Source organism: Lytechinus pictus, chromosome 19 (assembly GCF_037042905.1).
Source record: "Lytechinus pictus isolate F3 Inbred chromosome 19, Lp3.0, whole genome shotgun sequence".
Taxonomy (NCBI): Eukaryota; Metazoa; Echinodermata; class Echinoidea; order Temnopleuroida; family Toxopneustidae; genus Lytechinus; species Lytechinus pictus.
The window spans coordinates 6,668,201-6,688,837 of record NC_087263.1 but is presented as its reverse complement, the minus strand read 5'-3'; the positions used below and the strand labels follow the sequence as shown (position 1 = coordinate 6,688,837).

Sequence of the window (20,637 nt, the reverse complement as noted above, 5' to 3'; positions counted from 1 at the left end):
CCCTCTCTCTGTATTGAATCATTCTTTGAAAAAAAGGCCCTTTGAGCATTTCATTAACAAATTTTACTCGTACCTACACATCAGAAAGCTACCAACAAAGCTTATCCTCACACCTTCTACCCGTTTCCTACCTTCTGTGAATCTAATCCAACATAATTTGGTTTTGTATCCTTCACTTCACACAATAACTGTATGAGGGTATTGAATGATAATATTGATAATAGTAATAATATATTGAATTTTAATAGGTGCTTATTCAATAGCACACTATGTACATCTACGTTTATTCACATTAATTCAATCTTGTAAGTAATTTGAATAGCGAACACTGAGTGGCACTTTTTCAGGATTTATCAAAACTTAAAAATGGTAAAGATTATCATTAAAGCATTATTGTAATTTTAATTCTTATTTTTCTCCCCCAGGGTCTTTCTTGATGCTAACGTTCATCAAGGGGTTGGATGCGGAGGAGACGGGCATCCTCACCCGGGCCATGATGCTGAGCGGGGATACCCTGAGTTGGCCCAAGGAATGGGAGGGGAAACTGGTGGACAAGCACTCTACCGGTGGAGTAGGGGATAAAGTCAGCCTCATTCTGGCTCCCGCTCTGGCCGCCTGCGGAATGAAGGTACATTTGCTCTCAGAAGTTTTTGTCTGACTTCTAATTAGTTCATAAGTTCATAAGTTCATTTTATTTGTCTTCCAACTTTGAGTTTGAATACATGACAAACATATAAGTGTGTATGAAACAATGAGCAGAGTACCTGATAAAACATACAGGTATATATAAAACAGAGTATGCAGAAAACATTGTTTTTGAATACATTATACAGCTTAAGACAGAAATGAAATAATTTTAAAGGAAGACGAGGAGACCTAAGTGAAGCAATGCTTGTAAATTAAGGTTCCTCATTACGAATACAAAGAACATTGGATAAACAACAAAGAAATGGCAATATAAAATAATATGATAACTAAAGAGAGAGGCGGGGAGAGAAGAGGGACACATTTATGTACAAAAGGGACAAAATAGGGGACATGAGGACAGAGACCAGCCAGGCCCGGGAAAGGGGGGATGTAAAGTATTGATAATTAGCATTATTATTGGCCGTAAATACAGTCATATTGTACAATGCACACAATTACGACAATTTTAATAATTACGACAATTTTAATAATGGAATGATAAGATATTGACAAATCACCAAGGATGTGTGGTCTAGTTGTTAGAGCATGAGACATAAGGTTTTGAGTTTGAATCTCCTCTCTGCCATTGTCTTCACTTGCCTGATTAACTTTAACGTAAAAGGTTTCCTGTGTTATTGGTACCAGCTTGGTGTTATACCAGCACAAAGCTGTCGTGCTGAGGTCCTACGGGAGTTGCCATAACAGTTACAGAAACAGATTTTCTGATATGGGCAGAATTTCCCATCAGAAATACAGGTATTTTTTTGTGATCAGGTTCGTATAAATGCAGGTAATGATAACCCAGTGGTTTTGGCAACCTGCCAGTTTGTGATTCCCCACTTCCTATGCTAATTCAGTCAATGAAATTTATGATATGATTAGTTTTATGGTTTCGTGTTTACATTTCCAACTCTGCATGTTATTGATTGATCTTGGATTTAATATTAAATGGGTTAAACAAATACATGTAATGTAATGAGGCTTCATATCAAAGAGATTTTACAGTAATCAAAGAAGTTAAATCCACTCCTTTTTTAATCAATATTGATCATTTGAGGAATCACTCTTCCCTTTTCTACCAATATCATGATACAGGTGCCTATGATCTCGGGGCGTGGCCTTGGACATACCGGGGGTACCTTAGACAAGCTGGAGTCCATTCCTGGATACACGGTTCTCCTCCCCTCGGATAGGATGCAAAAGATCATGGAGGATGTCGGTTGCTGCATCTGCGGCCAGACGGCCAATCTTGTTCCCGCAGACAAGATTCTGTATGCCATCCGTGATGTCACTGGCACTGTTCCAAGTTTACCTCTTGTCACAGGTGTGTTTGCATGAGGGTATTAAAGAGGAAGCTCACCCTGATGAAAAGTTTGTTGTAAACATAGCAGAAAAAATAATAAAAAATATTGGTGAAGGTTAGAGGAAAATATATTAGATACCAAGAAAGTTATTAGAATTTTAAGTTTTTTTATTTGTGACATCGTTAATGAACACTGAGCTGCCCCATATGTTATGTAATATTAAATGCATAAATTTCATTTTTTAATGATTCATGATGACTTATTTTTTATTTTCTTTTCAGGAGTGCAAGTGTAATGATTTGTGTATTGATATACTGAAGATTGTACAATAAAAGCCAATTTCAATTTTCTGAAAAAATTACATTGATTTTTTACCATACGGTATGGAAGAAAGCTGCTTGCATAGGATGTCACAAATCAAATGATTAAAATCCTATACTTTTTTTATACTTTGATGGATTTTTCTTAAACCTTCCCCAATGTATTTTATTATTTTTTCTGCTTATTACAATAAACTTTTTGTCAGGGTGAACTTCACCTTTAATAATAATAATAATGATAATAATATATAGCATGTATGAGGTGCCAATTTGTGTAATTACAATTGATTAATAATGCAAATTGATTTGCAATCAGTTTTTGGTCATCTTTTTTAATGACCTTTCTTCATTTTAATTAAGATGAGTACAAACACTTTCCAATGAAGATATTATGAAAGCTATTCCAACATAGCACCTTGCGGTATTCAAATTCTAAGAAAGGGAGTCGAACCATAAAAAAATGAATTATAAACCATGTTTTCATATACAAAATAAACAAGAGAATTTCTTCTTGAAAATGATTGAATATGAATTAACATAATAATTAAATCTGTCATTGTTGGGATTCAGGAAATTCGTAATGATAGTAATTTATGTTTTTTTACCTCCAGCTTCTATCATATCGAAGAAGGCTGCAGAGAGAGTGAACGCGCTGGTCCTAGATGTCAAAGTGGGCAACTCTGCATTCTATTCACAAGATGAAAAGCTAGGAAGAGAAATGGCGACATCCTTGGTAAGTCACTTTCGCATACATTCGTAATTCCGAAGCTTCGTTATTCCGAAGGTTCGGATATTCCGAAGGTTCGTTATTCCGAAGGTTCGTATTTCCGAAGGTTCGTACTTCCGAAGGTTCGTTAGTCCGAAAACGAAATGAGGTTCGTAATTCCGAAGGTTCGTTAGTCCGAAAACGAAGTGAGGTTCGTAATTCCGAAGGTTCTTTAATCCGAAAAAGAAATGAGGTTCGTAATTCCGAAGGTTCGTTAGTCCGAAAACTAATTGATTAACTAACCTTATTTCGTTTTTGGACTAACGAACCTTGGGAACAACGAACCTTATTTCGTTTTCGGATTAACCAACCTTCGGAACAACGAACCTTATTTCGTTTTCGGATTAACGAACCTTCGGAACATCGAACCTTATTTCATTTTTGGATTATCGAACCTTCGGAATAACAAACCTTCGGAATAACGCCACAAATGCTCAGATTAACGAACCCTTTTACGTTTTCGGATAAACGAACATCGAGGTATAGGCAATTTGCGTGTTTCGGAATTACGAACCTTCGGAATAAAGAACCTTCGGAATTACGAACCTTCGGAATTACGAAGTGTAACCGTCACTTTAATAGGATGCAATAAGAAAGGGAGGTGCAAGGTAGAACAGGGAACAAGGGCTAAAGGCCACAGCACACCTTACGATTGGTGATCGACCCAATCTTTATGTTCTGCTTGAAATAAATCTGAATCTGAAAAAAAGCGAAATATCTAGTCGTAGTGACATCATATTCATATAGCAATCATATGAATGGCTACGATTTGAAACTCATTTGGCCTTTACTCCAAAATAAAGGCTTACAATAATACAAAATAGATATATTACTATTCTTATCAGAAGTTGAGAAAAATGTATTTTGTTCCAAAATCAGATCATGGACAAATTATATGATGTGCGGTGGCCTCTAAGGGAGTGAGAGAGAGAATGAGGAAGGAATGAAGATGGGAGTTAATTTATGAAATGAAGGGGAATGATGAAAGCAGGAAGGACAAGAAAGGAAGGAGTAAAAGATAGATGGATCGAGAAGGAAGATAAAGGGATAGAAAAGAGATAGGGGAAACAAGTTGAATAGAGAAAGAGAACACACACGATGAAAGATTACGGTAGTTTGAAAGTGAAGTATGAATGAAGTATTTTTCTTAATAACAAAGGGAGGGTATAAGTAATGCAGACAGAGGGAGAGAACTGAGTGAATCTGGAAGAAATGGTGAGAGCAATAAGGGGATAAAATAGGAGTAAAATGGATAGATGGGTTGAGATGCAGAAGGAAGGAGTAGAAAGAAGTTTGAAGGAATTAAGCAAACAACAAACAAAAAATTGAAGAGTAATATGAAACTAAAAGGAAACCAATAAGGTTATGACCATTGATCATTATTCTTTGTTACAAATCTTTAAGATTATCAGACGCATTTTGAATGACTAAAACTTTGGTATTCTTGGTATAAACCTTGTGGTTTTCACAGGTTCGGGCAAGTAGTATGCTTGGTACCAAGGCTACAGCCCTCATGACGAGAATGGACAACCCGATTGGGCACTGTATAGGAAACACCCTTGAAGTCGCCGAGTCCATCCAATGTCTTCGTGGAAAGGGTCCAAAGGATCTTCGTACTCTCGTGGAGGAACTGGGTGAGCTTGGTCACTTTCATTGATCCTAAGTTCTAGTATTGTGGGGGTTTTTACGATCAAGAAAGTTATTTTGTAAATGTGACGAGTTAGAGCAAAGTCACAAAACTTTTCCATGAATTAATATTCAGTTAAAATATCACTCCTGAAAGAGGAGATTCTCAGCTTTAAAATGATACATAACTCACTGCTATCAGATTTTCTTAATACTCATTACAAAGAGAGGAATATTGACTACTATACAGTGCGTATCATAAAAAAGTTTACACTTTGAAAAAGCCCTGGGAATTAAAAAATATACAACATGTGGGTAATTTTTTCACATACATGTATAATCTTTTTATTTTTCTTTTTCAAGATTTTTTTAAATTTCTCAACTCATTCCATACATATGTATCACATGCACAGATACATCATAATTGAAAAAAAACAGCATACATTTCCAACAAATTCAAATAAATGGTTCATTCTGTATACAAAATATTCCATTTTCTTCAATGCACGTTCATCAAATTATGTTTAAAAGCAGTAATTCTCTCGGTTGTTTTGATTTTTCCAAACCAAGCATAAAATGAGCAAAAGTAGGTTTGATATTCCTGTATTTACATGAATAAATGAAATGTAATCTTGGGTGTGGGTCTCATCTATCCAATGAAAGTAAAAGTTTTTACAGAATGTTACACTTGAGTGAGCACTGTCCATTTTTGCTCGCAGAAATCTGTTTGCGCAGAAATGCTCGTTTTCACGCTGTGTCAATGGGAAAGGGCGAAATCAAACTTACCCTGCAAAACATTTCTCATACATTTCCCTTGCACTTTTAGTCAATTGAAATAAAACATTTTGTAACAACTTTGCCACCCAAATTGAAATTTCAACACTTAGTAAGCTTGCACAACCTTTACCCTTTTTGTGCCAGCTGGATCTGAGGACATAACTGAATCTGAACAAATGTTTATATCAGACATCTCCAGCATTTTATCATTAAGTTTTTATCATTTAAAGTGGGTTTAAATGTCATTTTTTATTTAATACGTGTTTCTCCACACTTTTCCCAAGCTTGACAATGATTTACAAAATAAAAATCAAGCCTTAGCCATTTCATGTAAATCACAGCTCAGTGTAAAGCAAATATCATCACGATGGCCTCTGTGTGTTGGGGCGCAATGCACTCTTCGAGGTGTTTTGGGCAAGGAAACAAGTTTAAAAGTAAAAGTTATCTTCAAATCAATTTTACTAGCTAAATTCCACGTGTTCTTCATGATTAAGGTTACTTTTATTCGCATAACTATTTCAAAGTTCTGCGCAAATCATTTTTCACTAAATTTTCAAAAGTGGTGCTCACTCAAGCGGAAATATTTAACGACATTTATATCGTCATTTGCTTAAATGGATCTGTACTAATGTTAGAATGTGGAAAAATATTCAGGATATTACAAATGTATAATTTTACAGGATTTTTTCTAAGTGGAAACTTTTTTTGATACACACTGTAGAAGAGGGAGTAAAGTTGACAAGTCCTTTGAAGCACAGATACCCTCACACAATCGTGCAAAGTGACAAAAAGGGGATGAGAACCCATTCAATTTATCCTGGATGGGGGTCATCAAATTAGCTCCAAATTTGTCACACTGATTAGGCACATCCTGTTCTTGATTACAAAGAAGTATCCATGGCAGATCCAATCCAGTTTTTAATTTATTTGAGTTCAAAATGAGGGAATATATTGGTTTCAGGAAGAAGAACAAATTACTAAATAGGTCTACCTGTACTTAAAATTGTCAAAATGGCCATTTCGGTTTGTTTGGTACATCAATTTCTTTGAAGTAAATAGAAAAACATACCCTTTTAAGGTATATATGAAAAAAAAAAAAATTGATGCATTGTCACCAAATCAACTTTTAATGTTTTACCGGTACTGAAAATTTCTCAGTGCAACTTTTTTGCTATACCTGGTCACAAATTTACTTTCGTCTTACAACTGTTCACTCTTCGGACTGCACCATGTATGATGGCATGGCACTGATGGTGAAAATCCAAAATATTCTTATGAAAACACCAATGCGATGAATCTTATCTTATGTCTTGTATACAAAAAAATATATTTCAGTATGAGGTTCCCTTTGTTGCAGGCCACCTTGATATGAAGTTAGGTGGAAAAAAAGTGTAAACATCAAAATCACTTCACAAGCATTTCATAAAAATTACATTTTTTTTGCCATGGGAAAATAGAATCATTTGTATAAAAAAAAAAATTTATGCTAATGAATGAAGTGATGATGTTGTAGCACCACCTCTGTTTGCATTCTTTGAAATCTGAACTATTATCTTTTTTGTTTATTTGAGAGTAAATTTTAAGGAAATCTATCCCTTGTATATGATATATGTAAGTGTTTTGTCTTCAAATCATCTTTATCTTTATTAGGTCATCTTAGGTCGGCCAGTGATCACCTTCGCCTCACATATTCATTAACTCGTACATTAGCTGGTGACAGAACTTTTACAGTGTCGGCTTCAAAATCCTGGAACGACCTGCCACTAATAATTAGACAGTCTCCAACATTAGCAATTTTCAAAAAGTCATTAAAAACTCATCTCTTTCGTACTTTGTAGTTTTTAAAATATTACATTTAATTAATTCATTGTAAGCGCTTTGGGCCTAATGGGAAAAGCGCAGTACAAATAATAAGTAATAATAATAATAATAATCTTTTACCCTTTTCAAACTGAAAACCAAAATAATGAAAATGTCATGTTTTCGGAAACAATCCATTAACTGTATATTGTTTAGATAAGAATCTCCAACACTAAGGAAACAACTTCCTGTATTGGCCTATAGATATCCTTGATAGCAAGGTTGGTTCTTTTGAGAGAACCGATCATCACTATCATCAAATACATGTACCTTTGCAGATGATTTTTGTGCGTTGACCTTCAGAGGAGGCGTTATGACTTATAAACAGTATGGCATCCTTTTATTGCATGCACAGTTGGCAAATAAATCACACTGTAATATTCACACCCGAGTGATTCTCGCTTGCAGCAGAATGCTACTATAGATTTATTTTTGTTAACTGTAGACAAAACAGAAGGAGAATGGACTCGGTGGAGATGGGAAGAATGGCATGCATGAACTAATAGGATAAATAAAAGGCCTAGTGCATCGAGCAAGGTCACCTTTTCACACATGAATCTTGAATCATCATTGTAATGATGATTGCTCGAAAACTGTGATTTGAGTGAAACTTCACCTCCGGAGTAGCATTTGAATTTGTGATTCTAATCATGTTCTGGTTTGGTTTCACACGTGCTAGAAGTTTGTCATTAGCCTTATTTTTCACTGGAATCATCATTCAAATTACAAAAAAAAATTATGTGTGAAAGGGCAATATATGAATTGAATACACCTGTATGAAAGGCAATTGAAGCTTTCGATATCCATTTGCTAAATGAATGGGAGAGGAAAACAGGTGTGCTTTCCCAGGGTTTCGGGAGGAGGGGGTGGGGTTGGGTAATGGAGGGATCAGGGATGTTTAAAATGGAGTTTAGAATATACACCAATCTGCAAGCACAGACTCATATTTGACTCTTAACCCTATCAAATTTTTGGGAGATCATATGGCCGAGGGGCTCGAAGCCCCCCCCCCCCCCCTGAGATCTTGGCCGTCAATTGGGCGATCGAGCCGAAAATTGGCACGCTGGTTTTCTGTGACATAATCTACAGAATTGCAGAATAATTTATTTCATGCTTATTTCTATTAAGTGATTATTCTAATTAATGCGTAATAAGTATGCAAAATAATCTTTTTTTTCGTTAATTTCTTTAAAGTTCCAAATGCTCTAATTTTTGGCAAAAAATAATCTTTGTGGTGTTCTTAGCAAATGTACGTGAAAAAAATTGCGATATCAGATCAATATCTTAGGTATTATATTATTTTTTGCAATTTCTTATGTATTTATTTGTTTTTTACCTTTGGTTTTTCATTGTCTTTTCGGTGAACTTTGTTTGGGACTCTTGAGATCATAAAAGCATAAATTAAATCCATTTAGACCTGCAAAACTAAAAATAATCATACATAATTTATGATTATTGGTTGAAGACACAATTTGCATAATTGACTTTCAACACAAAATCAAATTTTTTGAGCAATTTTTGGTCTGCCATGCACTTACAAAATGTTGCATAATTTCGGAACCACGTACCTGGGCGTCGCAAAAGTGGTCTCAAAAGATGCACAAGATATTAAAGTAAAAAGTCAGTGAGAGGCATGGTAAAAAAATATTACGTGAATCGTTGAGGGGGCCTCCCCCCCCCCCCCCCCCCCCCCCCGCCTAGATGGGGTTAAACCATTATACTATTTCTAGAGTGAAGTGCAGACTTCGGCAAAAGAGAAGAAAGGGTAAAAGACACAGAAAATCTTAAAATGAAATGAAAAAATCAGAAAAAAAAAGAGAAACATGTTTTTTTGTTTGTTATGTTATGCAGGTGGTTGTCTAATAGACTCCCTTCAAGGCACCAACACCGGCAAACAACAGATAGCAAACACCCTGGACGACGGAAGAGCTTTGGCCAAGTTCAGGGATATGATCGTAGCGCAAGGGGCGGATGAACACCTGGCTGACCGGCTCTGTGGACTCCCCATGGATGATATTGATGAGGTCTGGCAAGTTCTGAAAAAGGCTGAAAACGAGACCCAACTCCTGGCCGAGAGAACAGGTAATATGAAACTTATTTGGAAAGGAATTACATTGTAATATTTATGATGTTGAAATTTGCGCTTTTAGAATGAAGTTTTGAAGAGAAAAAAAGTGAGACCAAACTCTTGGCGCGAAAAAAAATGCGAACATTAAAACTTTTTGGAAATAAAAACTGTAAAACATATGGCGTTAGTATTTGTGATGTTGAAGATTGAATTTTGAAAAAGGCTGAATGTGAGACCCAACTGTTAGCTAAGAGAATAAGACTGATAATAATATGAAACTTATATTAGAAACAAAAGGTATTTACACTGCAAAATTATGGTGTTCTAACGCTAGCACCATTGTTTACAGAGACACACAACAACAATATGTGTGAAGACCCACTTGTTGATAAAACTTTCAGTCAGGGTCTGCGCATGCTTGCAGACTAACTCTCATTGATGTTTATACTTGGGCAGGGCGGTGTGGTTGCACTAAGCCCCCCAAAATTTCATGACATATTTTTTTTTTTTAAGGAACGAGAATAATCGAAGAAAAGGGAAGTCAAAAGGGAGAACTGTAATATATTCTGAATACTTTGATTTTGAGTTTGATTTTGCCAGCGCCATAATGAGGCTGCGATGAATGCAAGGAATGCTCCCCAGGGAGTGGAAATTGTGCACTTTTCATGCGGGATTGAAATGAATCCAATGACCGGGGTAATAATATGCTGTAACGGGCTTTGAGCCATTCTGGGAAAAGCGCTTTATAAAAATTGGCTATTATTATTATTATTATTTTTTCATATACATTTCTTTTTTGGATATATTTATATACATATCACTTATAGATACATATTTACACTTACCTTCTTCTCTTAGTTTGTTTAATGCTTTATCATATATACTTATATGTCTTTTGCACATTATCAGTTGTTCCCCATTCTTTTCCTTTTTTTTCCCCCCACTCTTATGCACCAGTTTATTATGCCTTTCTTTGTAAACCTGTTTGACCCACCTCTCACTGATTATCTTGTTATTCATCCCATTATCACTGTTTTGTTCCAGATCCTGTTTGATGTTGCCTGCCTCATTATCTTAATCCCTCTTGGCTTGAGGTCTTTTACTGGCCTTACTTACACTAACTTCCCTTTGTGTCTGCCTACTCCTTTTCTTTCACCCCCTTCACCAACCTGATTGGTCTTCTCTACTCACTAATGCCCCTTTTGTCTCCTTGTTTCTAGTGTTGCTGTAGCTTGTTTGTGGTCTATATTATGGTTGTTCCACTTTATATGTTTGTCATTTTGACTCCGAGGAAGATTCTGCTAGGATCGAAAGCTTAGGCCACTTTTTTACTTTCTAATTTACTCCATTGGCTCTCTTTTATTAGATAAGCAGTTTTCAGCAGCTTCTTTTTGCCATTATTATTAATACTACATGTATGTAAAAATCTAAAAAAATAGATTTTCATTTCGAAAAAGTCAGAACTTTTGCTTGATTGATTCGCTTTCTCATCAATTATCATTTCTTTGCCCCTTCTGCCATGCTGTTCCCTCTCAAACTACTAAAAGGAGAATGAAACTCTTGGAGCAAGTTAGCTTTTGTGAAAGCAGAAAAATCAAAGAATAAGATCAACAAAAGTTTGAGTAAAATAGGACTAGCAATAGAAGAGTTATGAGCATTTAAATGTCGAGATCACTAATGCTATGGAGATTCTCCCATTGGCATTGCGACCAAGATCTATGATGTCACAGATGAACAACTCTCCCCTTTTGGACACTGAAAATATACCCCAAAACATCTCTTTTTGCTCATTCTAATCATATGACAAACGATTCATCAATGATATAATGTTGTGAAACCTCTGCACTTGTCCTCTCATATAAAGAGAACACCTCACCTTGTGATATACTCTATAAAAGTGAGAATATAAGTGAAATAAGTACTAAAGTAATGAGGGAGTTGTACGTGTGTGACATCACAGATCTTGGTCGCATTGCCAATGGGAAGATCTACATGGCATTAGTGATCTCAATATTCAAATGCTCATAACTTTCTTATTATTCATTCAATCTTCTTCAAACTTTCAACAATATGTTTCTTAGATTTTTCTCTTTGATATGGATTCAGCTGGTTTCAAGGGTTTCATTCTCCTTTAACTGCTGTCTCTTATCATTCACCTGCACAGGTTATATTTCAAGCATGAATTCTCTGGAGGTTGCTAAAGTGTGTTTGGTTCTGGGAGCTGGAAGGGCCGTCGCTACGGCAGATGTTGACCACTCCGTCGGGGTCAAACTACTGGCACATGTGGGCTCGCATGTCAAGAAAGGTATGTTCAAATTGTGTGCAGTACAAGTGTTCCACAAACTAAATATGTTGTGAAGTGTACACAGCTAATATTGTGTTTTAGTTTGCTTTGCGACAGCTCCTTAGGCCTAATTATAATATCTGTATTATGATAACAAATTTATGTTGCAAATTATGAAATTCAACCCCATTTAGGCAGCACCCCCAGAAAAATCTAGGCTCTTGCTTCAGCACCCCACCCCTCCTTTCCCAGGGCCATGACATGGCTTTAACTTTATATGACAATTAACTACTAGTATTTATTTAAATGGGTATTCAAAAATAAATGTCAAATACGAGTAATTTATTCATGAACTTTTTGAAATACGTGTTTGTTCCTTTTTCTGGTTTAGGAGAACCTTGGGTCACAATCTACCACCAGTCTAGTGATTTCAATGATGGACTAGCCGACCGACTTCAGGCAACATTAGAGTATTCAGATTCGCCCCTCTCAGTCCCAGACATTGTGATTGGTATGGTGAAGCCATCTTGAGTTACTGAAAGCTCTCTTCAATAATTTATACCTCTAACTTTGAAATCATTCTCAGAAAAACACTACATAGTAATAGCTGGATTTATATAGCTCAGCACTTTTTGCCTGAGAAGATACTGATATAATACTACCCCGGCTTTAGCCGTGGAAAGTGTATACAGGGTCATTCTCCAGAAAATGTGACAAATCATTTAAAGGGATCGTTTAACTTTGTGAGCTGCTGATTTAAAAAATTCTCAAACTGAGTTGAAACGTGCGTATGAGTGTCTGTATTTGTCCTCAAAAACCCTGAAACAGACCACAATATAGGACGAAAAACTCTAATTTAGATACAAGTAGCAATTTATTAGCCTGATTTTGAGAACCGTCTAGTAGACGGGTTCAGCTTATGACCAGTTTCCTCCAATTCAAAAAGTCCGTTGGCTATTTTGACTGCCTTATGTTGTGTGTATCTCCTATACACACACTATTAGCTGCACTGTACATTCAGTGTATACCTTGTACACACTGTATGTAGGTCATGCTGTGTTCATCTAGAATTAATGTGTTGTGGTGCACATATTCCCTGTATACACATAGTCATTGAAACCAACTCCCAATTATTTCAAACTTTGGTTTACATCTCCAAGGTTTTAAAATTGATCCTGTAAATATAATACTCTGAAACTTTTGGGATGGTATTTTTACACTACAAGCCTAATGTTTAGCCCATTTTCAGGAACCAAAAGGAGAATTTTCTAAATCAGAACAAAGTGAAATGATCACTTTAAGTTACAGCTCAGATCAACCTTTGACCCATGGCCCCACACCCTTGCAAGAATGAATATGGGTAAAAAAAGTTGCACACCTGAATCCACTTTCAGTAACCTGCAACTCTCAAAAGTTGAGCGTTGTGGCCCAGTGGTTAAGCCTCAGGACTGTGAAACGGAGGGTCATAGGTTCAACCGCAGCCGTGGCGTAGTTTCCTTCAGCAAATAATTTACCCACATTGTGCTGCACTCGACCCAGGTTACATGTAGGTGAATGGGTACCTGACAGGGATTTATAACTTGAAATGTGTTTTTGCTGTAAATAATTACGACTGCCAAATTAAAGCTGGGGTAATAACATCCAAGTCCTTTGGAAGTGCTTAAGGCGACCGCAGACCTTATGATTGGTCTGCGACCCAATTTCAGAATAAAATGTAGTAGGATTTGATGCTAACATTGAGACTTGGAATATCTTACTGTGTAATGTTCTAAATCATTGATATCATACGAATACCTATGTTCAAATCTGTGACTATGCTATCATCCTTCTTAGAATAAAAGCGAATTTAATATCTAGTCGTAATGACGTCAGCAGTCGTACGCTTGGCTACGATTTGAAACTAATTTGGCCTTTACTCCAAAATAAAGGCTTGCAATCTTTCAAAGTGGTTATTTTAATATTCTTTCAATTTTGTTTAACCTCAAATAAAATGATACGTTCCATTCAGAAAATGAGCAAAATGCGATTTGTTCCCAAATCGGATCGCGAACAGTCGTAAGGTGTGCGGTGGCCTTAAGTTATGATCACAATGTGATATACCTGCATTACACATAACTGTTCATTATTAGTATTAATCGGCCAAGAGATGGTTTGGACAATGACTTTTGTGATATTTTTCTTGAGAATGACCCTTCACGCGTGCCAATTGGGTTTGAGACTCCAACATAGGGATTTCTTGCCCAAAAAAGTGCCCATAAAGGGGAGACGTACATGTACATCCTTGTATATGGCTTATTTTTCAAATGATTTTGTGAATGCAGAAGAGAAAGCTTATTTTTCTATAGTTACAGAATGCATTCATTCATTTTTTGAAAGAGTTTGTTTCCTGTGTTAAAATCGATGGCAGAATTGACCTAACACAAGTTTTCACATTATAACCAGAGTTTTATGTGGCAAAAACTTGTATGCAACAAGGTCTGTTGGTCTACAAATAGGAACACATCAATTGATTGATTAATTTTCTATCAAAAATGAAAAAAAGGAGATTGAATCATATTCAATATCTATTCAAAATATACAAGACACATGTATGATACAAGATACCATGTCATTTCATGCTAGAGATATCATCTACTGAAATGCTGCATTTTGATTGGCCAGTAACCAATTTCTCTTCCAGCTCTACATGTACGTAGCATTTGTTGGTGAAAACAGGGTATTATATTTACAGAACCATGCCATACAAGAAAATCAATCAAAATCAATATCAGCTCTAAATATCAGACATTGAAGTATAATGGTTCTCAATTGCAATACCAGTATTTTTCAGGATTTTCTGATAATATATTAATGCACTCATGAGTGCTCAATGCACTGTGAGAGGTTTATGGTGTATGTGACAGGTGGCTATATGTATAACTATATACGCATTATACTATACACTATCATGTATAATACTCCTCTACATGTATCATAGGAGTGTGCATAATACAGTGCATAATTATAAAGCATATTGATTGGGATGCAGTGGTTTAGATTCACCGAGGCAATTAATGCACTCCACAGATCGTGGTTTCACACAATAACCTGGCTTTGGGGGGTTCGTTCAGCGTCATTGTTCATCCGTGAGGTATTTGCTTGCCTTCAAATTAGGGTCCTGCCTCACAGATAGCTGTGATTGATCTTGGGCCCGTCTTACAAAGAGTTGCCATTGATCTTATCAATCAAAACTATGGAAAGCCAGCAAGATCAGCATCTAAAATGCAAATTTGTTCAAAATATTTTCTAGATATGATGTATATTCATACATTCATCGTTCTCTTGAGGATTCTGTGAGATTCTATTTGTTTACTAAGGAGATTGTGCAAATTTCCTGTAGAAAAAAAAATTATGATATGGATGGATTTCCATACAGTTGAGATTGATTGGATCAATCGTACCTCTTTGTAAGACAGGGTGCTTATATCATCCTCAATTCTGGAAATCCATAAATGTTTGAATTCTTCATTCAGGAAACTAGAGCCCCTTTAATTTGAAACAAAGCGGAGCACACTGAATGGCCAAGACAATGATGCAAGCATAGTCTGCAAGCTCAGACTCAGATTTGACACTTTAAACAATTGTACTATGTCTAGAGTGAAGACTAGTCTCCACTATTTGTTTTGTTACTTTTATAGTAGCAGCCACAGTACATAGTGAACCTGGTCTCACTAATTCAGACTGCATTTTGCTCTATGTGAATTGCAAAAACCAAAGGTCTGTGCCTGTAGACTAATGCTAGCATATGGCCGTACACAGAAATGGTGTTGGGGTGGCAGGGGGCAAGACATGTAAAAGTTTTCAAAGAAAGTCCAAAAAGAGGGAACAAAGTGACCGATCTTGTCACGGTGGCACTTTTGCATTTTCTGCAGTGAAATCGTAAAAATGTAAGTTTTCCAAATGTCTGGTGGGCAACTGCTCCCCACTGGGTACGACCATGTGCACGCTGAAGTATGAAGACACTTTGAACAAGGGTATACGCACATAACACCAACATAAGATGTTGGTATTGCTGGTCGGTGTTCCATAGTTGTGGTTTATCGGAATAGAGACCTAGGTCAGTGTTGTTGTGATTTTCTTTTTTGTATCTTCCTATGGAGCAATATCAGTACAACAGGCAATGCTCAATACCAAACATGTTATTTATTTACATTTGTATAGTCTAAACACCCACATTACAGTAGTGAAGAATATACATTTATATTGTTAACTATTGGGCCTGTCATGTGACTGTACCACTACATGCGTTGTCATATTGACTAATGTTTCGTTTTGGTTTCAGGTTCTAACTACAAATAGCATACCTTTAGAATCTCATTCTTCGCTCACAACATACTTAAGTTTATTTCATATAAATATACTTCATATATTTATGAACAAACTTATGCATATGCTGTATATATAAATGTGTAGACCATTATTGGTATTCTCATATTGTTGGAGTGCTTTTATTAAGCTCTTTTTTCTATTGTTATGATTTGAAACAAGATCTAGTATCTAGTTTTATCCCCCAAATATACATAAACTGTTTATAAACATTTAGCCCATTCCTTATATTGGCATTCTCATGTTTTTGAGTGTTTTTATTATTAGTTTCCATTGTTGCATGTACCATATGTTTTGTGAAAAGATCGAGCATTTAGTTTTATCCTACAAATATACCTAAACTGTTTACAGAGGCTCTAGATCATTTAATGGTGTTCTTGTAGTTATAGAGTGTTTTTATAATGCTCGACATTGTTTATGATATGTTTTGGACAAGATAAAACATTCCTTTCTTTTTGTTTTGAACAGTTTCCTCGAAACCTTGAATGTTTTATTAAATTATGGAAATATTGTACCTAAAATAATACCTTTGAACAATGTGAATGCACAAAATTTGTCATATTATATATTTTTCATATTACATATACAATGTAGCTTATGCGTTTATAGAGGTGTTGTGGATAAGTTTCTGGACTTATTGAACCCCAAGATCTGGGGTTCAAATCCCACTGCAGCACTTGCGTCTTATCTACATTTGCCGCTCTCCACACAGGTGTAGTAAATGGGTACCCGGCTGGAATGAATTCTTTGAATGTTCCAGCCTCCAATCAGGGTAGCCATGCTAAAGCTGGGGTAATAATATGCAGCGCTTAGAAACATTTGTATTAAGCGCTATATAAATTTCCATATTATTTCTAACATATTTCACGTAATAATCACTCCTCTGAAATATTGATTATTGTCGTACGCTGGGCAAGTAGTATAGAATACTATTGAATGGGATTATTTGTACTATACAGTGTATGCCTGCATATGTGTATCAAATGTACACAATTCATGTGCTGTGCCTTGACCTAAGGGCAATTCCATAAAATATTTACATCCGACCCCCTATATGTAGGACCTTCAAGAAATTTTCGGTTTCTGATTTCTTGTTATTTTGATAGTCTATAATGTTCTCAAAGGACCATGACTGGGTCAGTTTATGAAGTGAAGTAAAACAAGAGAAAAATGGGGGTCGGACGCACAAAAAGGTTGATCATTTTATGAAATTGCCCTTAATGTAGATATATATGTGCCAAAATAATAATAATAATGATAAAAACAAATGGTAATATTCCAAGATTTACAGGACCCCCCCCCGACAAAAAAAAAAAAATATATATATATATATATTTTGAAAATAATTCTCGCCTTTTTATACATACCTCAGGGTCATGTTTGAAATCATGATACTACTTGTACAGAAGGCCTACTGATTTCAAAGTAACTATCAGGACTTGTAGAATCTTTGGATTTTTTTAAAAATTGAATTGTAGGGCGCATTGCGAACTACACACTCATGTATAATACTGTGTATATGTACGATGTACTTCTATAAGAAGTATAAAAATGATATGAATTGACACAACCGATTGAGGGTTGCCATTCATGTAAGGATTTCCTTTTAATCATACAATATTATTACGCGCCTTGCAGAATTACGATGCAAATTAAAGCAATAATTTCTGAAGTATTCAGTTATTTCATTTTGATCAGGTTCAATATAAGACTCTAGAATTGGAAAATGATACAAAAATATTGTCTAAGACTAAGACATATTTTGAAAAGTAGTGCAGTATGTTCAATTTGCTAGATTCTATATCTTGCGGGTTAGTGAGACATTGTTTTAGTTTAATGTTTTTGATGATCAAAAACATAAGTTTTTTTGTCCTTTGATTAAAAGAAAAAATTATATATTATGCATTATATATTTCTTTATAAAGTTATCAGTAATGATTTGAAATATTCTAAGGAGTTTAAGAAAAAAAAATTAACTCCTGAGCAGGGATTAAATCTATATTTATATTTATAAAGTTTTTATGAAAAAAAAGAGATAAAATCATGCATTCTAATTGTTGTTGAAATAAGTGCAGGTATTGTTTAGTAATGTATATGTATTGTACTTGAGCATATGCCATATGTTTGTTCAACCTCTACATGTATGTTAAACTTATAAATCTTTGCTTTATTTTTCATCATGCTTGTTTTTGTTTTTTTGTTTTTTTAGTTGTTTTGTACAAAGAAATGTAAGTTATATGTATTCATTTGTTTCCTAGACTTAATATTGTTGGCTGTACATATGAAACATAGTTTTTCCATTTTCCATTTTTTTTTCTCTGAATAGATGTTCCTGTTTGATTTTTTTTTCTGTTCCTTCATGTATGTGTAAGTTAATTTCTGACTAAAAAAGTGCAGATTTTTAATCATGAAAAAAAAAGTTTTAAAAGACATCACTTTTATTAATATCTTAAATATTATCTGTTTTGTTGAGGTATGATCTATGAAGACTGAAATTCATTTTTTGCATAGACCTAATATATTATGGTTGACATGAAAGTATCAACAATGTGTATAATTGTTTATATTTATGTGACAATGTAAGGCAAAACCCACAAAAAATCGCCAGAAATTGAATTTTCAGTTAGACATCCGTACTGAATTTCTCAGCTTTATTTAAAATGACATATAACTCCTCTTGGATTAATCCAACTCTCCTTACACATAAAAGAATGTTCACTACCATAGAACTTAACTTTCCAGAAAAGGAGGATTAAAGTTGACAAGCCTTTCAAAGAAGCACAATACAGTCACTTTATGGTGCAAAGATGACAAAGGGTCATTAGATTAGCTGAAAAGTTATTAAGTATGCACATCCTGTTCACGATTACAGGAGAATTAACGCAAGAGTGTATCCAGTTTTCAATTCATCTGTGTATTGGAGTTCAAAGTTAGGGGGAATACTTTGGTTTTCAGGAAGATGAACAAATTTTGACTTAATCAAAACTGTCAAAACACTCCTTTTGGTATTTGGGGTACATGTGTACATCAATTTTTTTTTATAGTGCATAGAAAATTATTCTCTTCTAAGAACAAGAAGTACTAAACACTGAAATTTAACCATTCTGACCAAATCCACTCTAAATATCCTCCTACTGAAAACCACAGAGTAACTATGAATATTTATGGGTATTGACGTGCCTGGTGGGTGTTTCATAAAGCTGTTCGTAAGTTAAGGGCGACTTTGAGAACTGGTGATCCCTTCTTGAGGTAAATGGTATATTCATTGGCGATGGTTTAGCGCGTAAGAAAGGATCACCAGTCGTTCTTAGAGTCTTTATGAAACTGCCCCCTGGTTACATATTTCATTGTACTGACAGATATAGAAGACTAATGATTCTGAGATAGGATTCAACTTGGTAAGGAAATACATGTACTTAAAAAAAAATTTAAGTAAGAATAAACAAGTTTAATGTATAAATAGTTTGTTGAAAAATTATTAAGTTTTCATTGCTTTGTGCCCTCTGCTTCAAGAAAAAAAAAATATGCCACATGTTCTTACTTGCCATTCTTTACAAGTTTGCGTCATTTAATTATTTGAGACTTTGGAGTTTGGACATGTTCAAAATTAAATTTGTCCGCCATATAAAATTATTTTCCATAAACTTATTTTCTGTAAAATAGACAAAGATCGACAGCATCATTAACAGGCATGAATTGATTCATTTGAGACTTTGGAGTTTGCACATGTTCAAAATTAAATTTGTCTGCCATATAAAATTATTTTCCATAAAATGATTAGACAAAGTTCGAAAGTATCGTTACGAGGCAAGAAGTCAGCATGCTATATTGATTTTTTTTTTTCCAATCACCGTAACTGTGTAGTGTTATCTGTAGTTTTGCTTTATTTTCCCAAATTTTACAAGCCATCTAGAATATTTCAGGTTAATCAGTATTCATAGTAGAAATCAATTTTTTATTTATTTATTTTGTGGAGTGTACTATTGTAATACAATAGGGCGTGTAGTGTACTATTTTTTTTCTGTGTACCTTTATCTTCTGTGTTCTATAAACAATAAAATGTGTCTGCTCCCTCAAAAAATGTGGTTCTTGTTATTTAGTGTTTCACTCATTTGCGTCTTGCTAATAATGTTGAATGATGAATTCAGGGGTTCCTTCAGAAATGTCTTTCACAAAAGGCCAGGATTTCAGCGGAACTGAATCGGCTGTGAATCCATCTGAATACATGTATTCGGGTAGCCTATAATCTAGGCGGAGGCTGCAGTTATTGTCTTTGCTGTTATGCTGAACGCAAGCGTTGCGTCTGATCTGGCAAAGACTACGCATTAACGCAGCCACAATGCGTAGTTCGCCAGATCAGACGTATCACTTACGTTTCAAGAACATTCATGGAGGGATTCAAGTCATTTTGAAATGTTCAAACCAGCAGAATACCCTCCAAAATACTGTACTCCTACATGTAAATGTGACCTCAACAAATTTCATTCACGCCACATTCGCCGGGATTATTTGGATGAAATTCAGTTTGATTCTGGGTGGCATGTATTCATCCCTAATTTTATTAGAATTTCTTTTCAAGA

General features: G+C 35.2%; 1 protein-coding gene across 1 annotated transcript; it reads left to right on the top strand.

Moving 5' to 3' along the window:
• Positions 1–430: 430 nt before the first annotated feature.
• On the top strand, positions 431–17,362 carry LOC129282650 (thymidine phosphorylase-like). Its single transcript, XM_064113891.1, has 7 exons — positions 431–628; positions 1,783–2,011; positions 2,923–3,044; positions 4,549–4,711; positions 9,192–9,422; positions 11,573–11,713; positions 12,084–17,362. The coding sequence occupies exons 1-7, from the start codon at positions 437–439 to the stop codon at positions 12,221–12,223; spliced, it is 1,218 nt and encodes a 405-aa protein (XP_063969961.1). The 5' UTR covers positions 431–436; the 3' UTR covers positions 12,224–17,362.
• The last annotated feature ends 3,275 nt before the right edge of the window (positions 17,363–20,637 follow it).

What these genes read in the sequence shown, in the direction of transcription:
- LOC129282650 (XM_064113891.1), top strand. Translation starts at nt 437, where the DNA reads ATGCTAACGTTCATCAAGGGGTTGGATGCGGAGGAGACGGGCATCCTC. An exon ending in TGGCCGCCTGCGGAATGAAG is followed by an intron (nt 629 to 1,782) that starts GTACATTTGCTC and finishes ATCATGATACAG; the next exon opens with GTGCCTATGATCTCGGGGCG. An exon ending in GAGAAATGGCGACATCCTTG is followed by an intron (nt 3,045 to 4,548) that starts GTAAGTCACTTT and finishes TGGTTTTCACAG; the next exon opens with GTTCGGGCAAGTAGTATGCT.